This window comes from Tarenaya hassleriana, unplaced genomic scaffold, assembly GCF_000463585.1.
Source record: "Tarenaya hassleriana unplaced genomic scaffold, ASM46358v1 Cleome6, whole genome shotgun sequence".
Classification (NCBI taxonomy): domain Eukaryota; kingdom Viridiplantae; phylum Streptophyta; class Magnoliopsida; order Brassicales; family Cleomaceae; genus Tarenaya; species Tarenaya hassleriana.
Window position 1 is genome coordinate 2,842,779 of NW_010968505.1, and position 10,561 is coordinate 2,853,339.

At 38.8% G+C, this 10,561-nt stretch overlaps 3 protein-coding genes across 3 annotated transcripts in view; all 3 read left to right on the forward strand.

Moving 5' to 3' along the window:
- The window catches only part of LOC104799200 (protein tesmin/TSO1-like CXC 7), a 5,831-nt gene extending 4,846 nt beyond the window's left edge, over positions 1-985 (forward strand). The window contains exon 9 of the transcript XR_769541.1: positions 384-985. The gene's annotated coding sequence lies outside the window, so the exon portion shown is untranslated. The remainder of the gene's footprint in view (positions 1-383) is intronic.
- Positions 986-1,457: 472 nt separating this feature from the next.
- Positions 1,458-5,385, forward strand: LOC104799704. Its single transcript, XM_010522343.2, has 13 exons — positions 1,458-1,568; positions 2,279-2,349; positions 2,462-2,542; positions 2,788-2,916; positions 2,995-3,081; positions 3,196-3,249; positions 3,341-3,431; positions 3,496-3,533; positions 3,717-3,786; positions 4,009-4,061; positions 4,593-4,686; positions 4,776-4,873; positions 5,067-5,385. The coding sequence occupies exons 1-13, from the start codon at positions 1,490-1,492 to the stop codon at positions 5,148-5,150; spliced, it is 1,029 nt and encodes a 342-aa protein (XP_010520645.1). The 5' UTR covers positions 1,458-1,489; the 3' UTR covers positions 5,151-5,385.
- A 997-nt stretch (positions 5,386-6,382) lies between these two features.
- On the forward strand, positions 6,383-10,309 carry LOC104799201 (eukaryotic translation initiation factor 3 subunit L-like). The gene is made up of 8 exons (XM_010521598.2): positions 6,383-6,880; positions 7,258-7,416; positions 7,800-8,131; positions 8,604-8,943; positions 9,257-9,405; positions 9,500-9,596; positions 9,723-9,794; positions 10,034-10,309. The coding sequence occupies exons 1-8, from the start codon at positions 6,491-6,493 to the stop codon at positions 10,076-10,078; spliced, it is 1,584 nt and encodes a 527-aa protein (XP_010519900.1). The 5' UTR covers positions 6,383-6,490; the 3' UTR covers positions 10,079-10,309.
- Positions 10,310-10,561: the final 252 nt, after the last annotated feature.

Sequence of the window (10,561 nt, forward strand, 5' to 3'; positions counted from 1 at the left end):
AAACAAGGTAATATATATATTCATAAATTTAAAAACTTCATTTTTTTATCAAATATATACAAAGTTTCTATACTTTTCAAAGTGTTTACGTTAGAAGATATAATAATAATAATAATAATAATAATAATAATAATAATAATAATAATAATAATAATAATAATAATAATAATAATAATAATAATAATAATAATAATCTATTTCCTTTATTTGATAATTTGCGATTTTTATTACGTTGATACCATATCTCGATGAATTCCAAAAACCTTAAAAAAAATTATGAAAATGTGTTAAAATTTTCAATCCATAGATTTAGAAATTAGTGGTGTTTATACCTTTTTTTTTTTTGGATAAAAGATATGCATTCAATTAAATCAAAACATTAGGTACAGAGTGATGAATGCCTGCGGCGGCCTAGTACAGATCTCGCGATCAAGAAAAAGGCAACCGAGTCCCGTGAGGAGGCGAACCACAACACAGTTGGATGCTCAGCTCCGAGAGCGATGGGTTCCGCCTTCGAAGGGCTGCAAGTGCAATCAATCTCCCTGAAAATCGCGGCATGATCCGCAAAGTTCCGAGCATGCAGTCTACTGTTTCGCTCTCTCCCGATTGTGTATGTTGCATCCCTGTCCGCATTTCAATGCCTGCAGAACCCGCGGCCAAGAGAAATCATGTAGCTGGACCGAGAGTTTGGTCATCGCCCAGTTCAATGTGAGTGCCGATACAGGGCAGGCGTAGAAAACACGGCCCCTCGTCTCGGGGCCGGAGTTACAGAGCAGGCAGCGCGGGTCGATTTGAATCCCCCAGGACAACAACCTGTCTTTGGTCGGACATATATTGCTCTCAAACATCATTCACGAGAATTAAGGGCGTAAAACGAGCCCGTATCTTGCATTGTCTCGCCAGGCGCCCCATATTTCTCCGAGTCGTGCTCAGAATATTTGAATAAGAAAAAAAACAGAACGAACGAATTAGCTCGCGGCGAGTCTCATCGAACCCACGAATTGACTCACAAGCCTTTCTAAATATTTTATATAAAAATTATATTTTTATGAGATATCTAGTTTTTTTAAGTTTTAATTTTTTTTATTATATTGATAATACTTTTAAATATTTTTAATATTTTTAATATATAATTTTTTTTTAAAAAAATTATATATTTATCTTGCGAACTAGCTAAAATATTTTCAGATGACAACGAGATGGGTTTGGGACATCCTTTTTACACCCCCTAACGAGAATGGACGACACCCTGTAATTCCGTACTACATTTAAAGTCCAGAAAAACATGTTATTTTAAGTTAATGATCCTTAAAAAACTAAATAAGATAAATTAATTAAAATCTATAAAAAAAAAACAAAAAGAAAATGCGTAACGTAACCAGCCACTTTGCACGTGTCGACTTGCTCGCCTCGCCATGAGCTACGCTTCCGTATAAATAGCGCACAATTACGTTGAACCCGGCAATCAGAACCTCGCGCCGCCGGAGAGATGCCGACGCCGACAACCGACGCCGGAGATACTCGATCGGAATTTCTCCGAGTTCTTCGGAGTAGACGATCGGCGGAAGGTTAGTGTTTCGTTTGGCTTTTTTTGCCTCGCTATGCATGTTCGGACGCTGGTGAAGTGTAATTAGAATCCTGATTTTCGCGAGGAAATTTTCATTTCTCTCTCTCTTTCGATGGAAATCGTCGATTAGATCATCTGATGTTTGATTTTCCTGTTTGAATGCCCAGTAAATGGAGATTGAGTTTGAATAAGTGCAAAAAGTTCGATGAGTTCGTTGATCCTGGAGCTGGGATGTTTTCTATCTGATTTTTTGTTTCGATATAAGCGGAGAAAAAAAATGACGCGAGAGTTCTAGTCGGCGATGCATTTAGATTTCTCTTTCATGCATTTCTTGATCCGGCGACCTGCACTTCTTTTTCCCCTGTTTGGATACCGGGAAAGTGAGCAGAGCGTCTGTATTATGCTCACAATTCTGCTGATCTCGCAGTTAAACGTCTCCTTTTGGTTTCTGATGTTTCTTTTTGGATTCTGCGAAAGCGGCTACAGAATTTGGGACCGCAAGAGTTTCATTCTCTTGTTCGTACCCTTGATTGTTTAGCCTCTTTGCTTTCCGGTTTTCTGTTTGGATTCTGCGAGGCTGCAGATCGAACTTGTTTGAATTATCCATTGATCATGTTTTTAATGAATTTTCTTCATGATTTTCTACTTGGATGCTGGAAATTTATGCATATCAGATTAATCTGCGTATCAAAATGTTTCGAAAACTTTCAGTTCCTTTGGAAGCTAAACCTTCAAAGCCGGTGGAGATTCCTCTGTTTCAGGCTGATGTTCCATCTACGGAGGTGATATCCCTTTTTAAAATATTCAACCCTTGATATGAATTGGTGAATTTGAAGTACACTTATAATAACGGGTTTGCTTTTGTTTTTGTTTTATCCATTTGCTACCAAGCAGGCAATAGAGTCTTCTCCAAGGGCAGATTTCAGTAATTTGAAAGAGCTACTTAAAGAGGAAAACCTTCATCTGAACACTGAGGTAATGGCTTCTTATCGTGATTTTGTTCCATTACGGGATATATTAGATTTTAAGCTATGATGTATATTCTTGGTTTGTTTGCTTCAATATCATACAAGTTTCGTGACCAGAAAAGAGCCGTAAGCTATGATGATGCGCTTTATTGTTTTCTGATACTCCCAGCAAAATCTAGTGTGTTATTTATGTTCTTGGTACCCGTTTTCCAATTTAAAGAGAAGCGAATTTTCCATCGTCGTCATCGATAGGCTGTAGAGCAAGGCAGCCTGCCATTGCTTATACTAAGCTTGAAAGAGAGCACTGAAGAAAGAAGGCCTGCTGTTGTGTTCATGCACAGCACAAACTCGAACAAAGAATGGTTGCGGCCATGGCTCGAGGTAAAAGAGTTTATACTTTCTCAAAGCTGTTTTTCGCCTAAATCCATTACACTTCCATGATATATATGCTTGGTTTAGGCGTATGCTTCTCGGGGATACATAGCAATTGGTCTAGACTCTCGCTATCATGGGGAGCGTGCAAATTGCAAGACGGCATATCGAGATGTATGCCATCGCTTTTTTCATTATTATGGTTTAGTAGCTTTTGAAAATTTTAGACTCACTCTGCTGAGTGTGATAGAACGAGTCAAGATAAGGATTTGTGCAAGATGAATGCAGGCTCTCATTTCATCATGGAAAAAGGGCGATACAATGCCTTTTATCTTCGATACGGTAACACTCCATCTATTTAGGCGCATTTATACGAATACATATAGATACGACGGTATCTCCAGTGAGCGATGTGAATACGTATTCGTTTCAGGTATGGGATCTGATCAAGCTGGCTGACTATCTAACTCAGAGGGAAGATATAGATCCTAAACGGATAGGAATCACCGGCATATCGCTCGGAGGTTAGTTACAGAACATAAGGTGTCGAAAACCGAGATCACAGGCTCGACACTTAACGTTCGTAGAAATGCAGGAATGTGGCTGTCCCTTTAATCGGTGTTCAGGTAAAAGAGTCGTTCAAGTGTTCTCTCTCCTCTTCCTCCAGACCAAAGATATCAGTGAATCCCAATTGTTATCTGATCTAGGTCACTTCTTAAGCAAGGTTTTGCATTTGGTATTGGCTGAATCAGTTATAAGGTTTTGGGTGTACGGACATGGTAACAGTGTGGTTGTGAGATATGTTGCAGGGATTTAGGTGGGCCATAGACAATAATATGTGGCAGGCAAGAGTGGACAGCATAAAGCCTTTATTTGAAGGTGCATATCACCATCCATTGCACATTCTAAATCACATGCGGGGCTTTCCTTATCATGAGATGCGATATATAACTCATCTCAGGGATTAAAAAAAGAAAAAAGAAAAAAGAAAAAAGAAGAACATAATATAAGACTTTGGGGGGATGGATAGATATCAATGGAGGATCTACAGGTGTTGTGGCATGTAATATGTTTCAAACCCTCGTCTTTATGTGGTTTCAGAAGCAAGGATCGATCTTGGAAAGAGTCAAATCGACAAAGAAACAGTTGAGAAGGTAACAATAGCATCTCACTATAGGTGGTCATTTCGGGTTTTCTTTGGGTTCGGTTCCATTTTTTTCATTTTACAAAAATTATATTCGTTCAGGATTCATATTGGCTTCGGTTTGATTGCTATTCAAAACCATTAGTTTTTTTAAAAAAATTTATGATAATACATATTTTTCAAAGAAATTTTCAATTATTTTTATATACAGTTGGAGTTAAATGAGTTCAGTTTTCACTACTGGGGAGATCAAAATCATTTGGGTTTTAATTTAATTTTTGGTTATAATGTCTACCTTTATTCCTACCTGTACCACGTAAACCCTTGACCACATGACCCTCCCTTTCTATTGACCTAAACTTTGTATTTTGTGGGGGCATTAATTAAACAATGAATACTGAACTTTGTGGTGCATTAAAAATGCTGGATATTTTTTTTGAAATAAAAAATTATAGGATTTTTCCCATGAGGTTTTTTTTTTGGTAGCTTTGGAGTTTGTTTTATATCGTATTTGGGATTAAACAAAAAAAAAAGAGAGCAGGTCTGGGAAAGGATAGCACCGGGGCTGGCCACGAAGTTGGACGCACCCTTCACATTACCCTTCATTGCCCCGCGTCCTCTGTACGTCCTCAATGGTAAACAAACACCAAACCAACTTCTCCTCTATCTCTTCTTTCACTCTTTTTTTTTTTTTTTTTTTTTTTTTTTTTAACAACTCTTTTAGGCAAGTGTGATCCTCGTTGCCCGGTCGAAGGAATAGAAGTGCCACTTGAGAAGGCGAGATCTGCATACGAAGCTTGTGGTTTCCCCCACAATTTCAAGGTAATGCCGTTACCCTTTTCTTATTTCATGTGGCGGTGATGGGTCAAAAAGAAAAAGAATTAAGCCTTGCCCAAATTCAACCCAAGCTCATTCAGACTTTGCGTATATGGAAATGGGGGACACTGTCCGTAGACCTTTATATATATATATATATATATATAATGCGTGATTGGGTTTTCATTGAAACGGTCAGTTCACGGCGGAAGAAGGAGTTGGGCACCAAGTGACAAAGTTCATGATCAAAGAAACGAGTGATTGGTTCGATAAGTTCCTCTGAAGCCTCATCTGCTCTTCCACCCTAATTCATATATACGTGTTACTATTGAACTGAACCCAGTGTTCCACCACCCTTTTGTCCCCAGCATCGTGTTTGTAAAGATGTAATAAATAATAATTTACCACCTCCCCCCTCCACAAAAGAAGAAGAAGATAATTGTATTCTCTCCCCTTTGTTTTATTCAACACTACATATTTATGCAATTTCCCACTGGCATCGTATTTGGTCAGTTTCATCTGCTATGTACACCCATAAATCTTGCTCATAAGGAAACTAAACATGATGTCTCTGTATATTTACATATTCTACTGATTGTTGTGTTTCCATAAAGGAGATATATATATATATAGAGAGAGAGAGAGAGAGACGTAAAAACAAGGTATTTGAGATTAAAGAGACGAAACAAGCAGGACAATGCACATCAAATTCACCATGATTACAACGTTTGAAGCCGAAGCAGTACAGAGATGTAGAAACGGAGAGTTGATCGGCAGCCACAGAGAGACAGCTCACCGAGGTTTGTGAATGAGCGCATGTCGCAAATATCGAGGTTCATCGCCCAGTCACCAACCATAGGATTCACCATCCTTCTCCTCAGCATCAAAACCACCTCTCTCTCGGAGATCCATCAAAAGCTCCGGCGACTGCGGCAGCCGACGGAGGGCTTCCGGACAATTTCCCAATGGTTCTCTCTCTCTCTCTCACTGAAATTCCGATTCTCACTTGCCAGAGAGAAATACAGAAACTCCGTTGTTTCCTTCTCTGCGATGAACGGATTTTTTCCCAAAATGAAAAAGAAAAAATAAAATTGTGATTTGTAGTAAAATTTATTGGAAATTTCATAATTAAAATTTTAGAATTTAATTACATTTGAAACCAGTTACGAAACAGACAATACAACTTTCAAGTGAATGATTATTCGAATATCTCTATATATAAAAGCGAATAAATTAAGAAAAAAAAATACTGTGAGCTTATATTATATGATTCAAACCCTAACGGTGTATTTCAGAACAAATTAACTACAACTATTCATATAATATGTTTTTAGTAAATTCTGTAACCGGACTTGGTTTAAGGTTCCACTTTATTGTGACGCACCTGGGCTTTCTCTAACCTTGGGTCAGGCCGATGTTGGCCCAATTTCAATTTCCAAACCCAATCCAGAATCTAATTTAACCCGACCCGATAACCCAACATTATTCTTCTGTAAACCCTAGCCAGTTTTCTTACGCTCTCGCACTGCGTTTTTCTCTCTCCTCTTTCCGTGTTTCATTTTCTCCCAAACCCTATTTTCCTGCAGAATCTTCCACAAGGGACCGAAAGGAGATTCTGTAACCATGGCGAACAACTACGAGTACGAAGATGCGCCGTCGAGCTACGACGAGGCTCACCGGCTCGGCGGTGGTCCCGGTCAGGATGCCGGGTACGACCCGAACTACGTCCCCGACTCTGTGAAATCATTTGTGGTTCACATGTACAGGCACATTAGGGAGAAGAATGTCTATGAGATCCACCAGATGTACGAGACATCGTTCCAGACATTGTCGGACCGGCTGTTCAAGGACACTCCTTGGCCATCTGTCGAGGCCATTGCTCCTTTTGTGGATAACGATCATGTATTCTGTCTCCTATACCGTGAGATGTGGTTCCGGCACTTGTACGCAAGGTTGTCGCCTACGCCGAAGCAGAGGATTGATTCATATGATAACTATTGCAGCCTATTTCAGGTTTGGCACCCAACTCTCGTTTGAATTGTCTTTTTTACTTGATGCGGTTGTTTGTTTTTCGATTTATATGGATTTGATGCGTTTTTGTTGGATGTAGTATTAGTTGGGATCTCTCTGAGGTTGATCCATGATGATCTGATTTTTGTCCTTCAATTGATATATTCAGATGGGTACTAGTGAATATAGGATCTTGTTTGAGGTTTAATAAATATAGAATTCTTAACTAGCTTTGTAGAATCTTGGATTTTCAGGCTTTACAGTTGTATGTTCGACGGTAGAATACAACTTTTACTGTATTTTAGTGCCTCCATTCTCTGAACTTACGCTGTGTTTAGTTGGATTTGAATGACTTTTGAGGTTTTCGTTGAATTTGGTAGGTGGTCTTGCATGGGGTGGTGAACATGCAGCTGCCGAACCAATGGCTTTGGGATATGGTGGATGAGTTTGTCTACCAGTTCCAGAGCTTCTGTCAGTACAGAGCCAAGATGAAGAACAAGACGGAGCAGGAAGTTGCATTGCTGAGACAGTACGATCAGGTATGGATATGGTCCCTCTCTCCTTGTTAGGATTCTGTGGTAGGGTATTATAAAACTTGCTGGAGTATAGCGCATATGGTTTCAGCTTCTGATAATGAGTAATATAATATGTAGGTAGCTGTGGTTGATGCCATCTATTTTCTGTATGATTCTTATTCATAGACTACAATCTTGATAGGAAAAGTGGATACTAGGGGAACTGCCACTGCTACCTTGGGTTTTGGTGTATCTTTGATTCTTTGCCATGCTTCATGTAGTCAATTAAACTCATTTGAAGTTAGCTTAGCAGTTGTCTTTTCTTTCTGTTGTCTTTCATGTGTTTTTAACTGGTTTTCTTTAGGTGTTCTTTCATGTGTGTATAACTCATACATGTTTCACCACAGGCATGGAATGTGTATGGGGTGCTCAACTATTTGCAAGCTCTTGTTGAAAAGTCTACAATAGTCCAAATTCTCGAGCAAGAGAAGGAGGGCCTTGAACAGTTTACTGCCACTGATGGGTATGATTACAGTGGTGGAAGTAACGTGTTGAAGGTTTTGGGATACTTCAGTATGGTTGGTCTGTTGCGTGTTCACTGTCTCCTGGGTGATTACCATACTGGTCTGAAATGGTTACAGCCGATTGACATCAGTCAGCAAGGTGTTTATACCAGTGTCATAGGATGCCATATTGCAGCTATATATCATTACGGATTTGCCAATCTAATGTTGCGGAGGTAGAGCCTATTTTTTTTTTATGTGACAACATATATTGCATTTGGATGGAAAACATTTCTTCACTGAGGAAGCTTTCGCAAAATTTCTTAACCTTGGAAACTTGCTAGCATACTTAAGCTGGAGCTGAGACATATTAGAGTAATTTTATTGAGTACCTTAACAATCCGAGCTAAATTTGGGTGTGTGTAACACCGTAACTTTGGAGGATGTTATAGGGAGTAAATGTTAAGCCTTTGTGAAATAGTTGGTGATGTTTGCGTAGAGAGATAACATTTTGTTTGCATTGTTATGTACTGATAAAAGATTATTATTTTCGTACTGTACTTTTTTGTTTATATTATATTATACCCATTGATTTTAACAACATTGACAATTAATTCTTTCATTTTGCTCTGTTAAATGAATCCTTTGTGAGCATTCTTCCAAGTGGAGGAAACGCTGATGACTAAATCTTCTGCGCAATCTTGACAGGTATGTAGAGGCCATTCGGGAATTTAACAAGATTCTCTTGTACATTTACAAGACGAAGCAGTATCATCAAAAATCTCCGCAGTATGAACAAATACTTAAGAAGAATGAGCAAATGTATGCATTACTTGCAATTTGCCTCTCGCTCTGCCCTCAAACAAAACTTGTTGATGAATCGGTGAACTCTCAGTTGCGAGAAAAGTATGGTGAAAAGATGATGAAGATGCAAAGGTATGACGATGAGGCATTTGGTTTGTATGACGAGCTCTTCTCGTATGCATGCCCCAAGTTCATTACCCCCTCGGCACCAAGTTTCAGGGAGCCGCTTGTAAATTACAATCAGGTGCTATATCCGTCTTTTTAATTGCTCTGCTGTCTTCTACCTTGATGGCTTACGAAACTCATATACTTAACTGTTTTCCGCGACTCAAGCATTGTTGGACTAATTACTATTATATTGTAGCGGTCAACTTAATCTGTTCTATCAAATCGGTTGATTTGCTTAGAAGAACCCATCTTAGTTGTCGGAGGCTAGAATGCAAGTGGTTCAACATGATTGTTGACTTCAAACGATGAAATGTTTCAACAATATTGTTATTTTATCGATCTGCTATCGGGTTTAATTGATTTCGATTATCTACTCTTCAACTTTTCAGGATGCATACAGGCTTCAGTTGAAGATGTTTCTTTACGAGGTAAAGCAGCAACAGCTGTTGTCTGGAATCCGCACGTTCCTGAAAGTCTATTCCACAATTTCTCTTGCTAAGCTCGCAAACTACATGGAAGTCGATGAACCGACTTTAAGGTTAGTGGCCTCTACCCAGCTTTTTGATGAACCAAAATCTTTATTTAGTGACAGTAGTAAAACTGGTTTCACATCTACTGAGGTATTGTCACAGGACAATCTTGTTGACATACAAGCACAAAACCCATGCGGTTGATTCTGAAGGGAGAGTCATAATATCCAACGCAGACATTGATTTCTACATCAACAATGTATGTTTTTTCCCATTTCCCATCTTTTTTCATACGACTCAGATGATGTTTTACTGTCATATTCGATCTTGAATGCTTAAAGAATGGATTTGACTATTGAATTGGATCGATCGGATGTTACTGCAGGACATGATCCACGTTGTGGAGTCGAAACCTGTGAAACATTACGGAGATTTCTTCTTGCGGCAGGTTGCAAAGGTACTCCGACATCTATGAACTCAAACACACACAAACACACACAAATTCAATGGATACACTGACTGCCATTTTAGTATTTGCTAATACTTACAAAAATAAGCTTTTCGTCAAAATCCCAAATGCAAATGAAACATGATTTTTGGCCATTTGTAGCGTGTAGATACGTTTTTATTTTCCTTGTGCAAGTCTAGATGTCGACGTTTAACAACGTTGTTTTGTTGAATTGAACCCTTTTGCAGCTTGAAGGCGTGATAAACGACTTGGACCGTGTGAAGCTGGAATGATTATAACGCAACGACAACGTCCATCTCCATTCTCTCTCTCTCCCATTTTGGTGTCCAAACTCTGCTTTACATTTATGACCTCTTCTTTTCCTCTGTTCTATAAACAAATAGAAAGTTTTTGCAGCTGCTTTATATTTGATCGAACGAATGCTCTAAGCATCTTTCTGGATGTAAGTTATTGACCTACTACGGGTGCACGAGCCTCATCTTCACCCCTTCAGTGTTTGGAAAGTTGAAAAAGAATGCTTGTTTCTCTTTCATATAAAATAAGGATTCAAATATTGACGAATTCCCCGAATCCATAAAGACGGATTTTGAATAACTGTATCCGAAAAGGGATCCACTTTTTTGAAACGTTAAATACCAATGTCGTCCGGACCGGATATCCTTTTCTTTTTTTTGTGTATTCAATCTCGGTTTTTGTAAGATAGCCGGAACTTCGGGTATCCAAAAGTTAGGTGAAAGGTCAAAAGGTGAAAGAGT

What these genes read in the sequence shown, in the direction of transcription:
- LOC104799704 (XM_010522343.2), top strand. Translation starts at nt 1,490, where the DNA reads ATGCCGACGCCGACAACCGACGCCGGAGATACTCGATCGGAATTTCTC. An exon ending in ACCTTCATCTGAACACTGAG is followed by an intron (nt 2,543 to 2,787) that starts GTAATGGCTTCT and finishes CGTCATCGATAG; the next exon opens with GCTGTAGAGCAAGGCAGCCT. An exon ending in GCAAGACGGCATATCGAGAT is followed by an intron (nt 3,082 to 3,195) that starts GTATGCCATCGC and finishes AGATGAATGCAG; the next exon opens with GCTCTCATTTCATCATGGAA.
- LOC104799201 (XM_010521598.2), top strand. Translation starts at nt 6,491, where the DNA reads ATGGCGAACAACTACGAGTACGAAGATGCGCCGTCGAGCTACGACGAG. An exon ending in GCCAATCTAATGTTGCGGAG is followed by an intron (nt 8,132 to 8,603) that starts GTAGAGCCTATT and finishes CAATCTTGACAG; the next exon opens with GTATGTAGAGGCCATTCGGG. An exon ending in GTCGATGAACCGACTTTAAG is followed by an intron (nt 9,406 to 9,499) that starts GTTAGTGGCCTC and finishes GTATTGTCACAG; the next exon opens with GACAATCTTGTTGACATACA.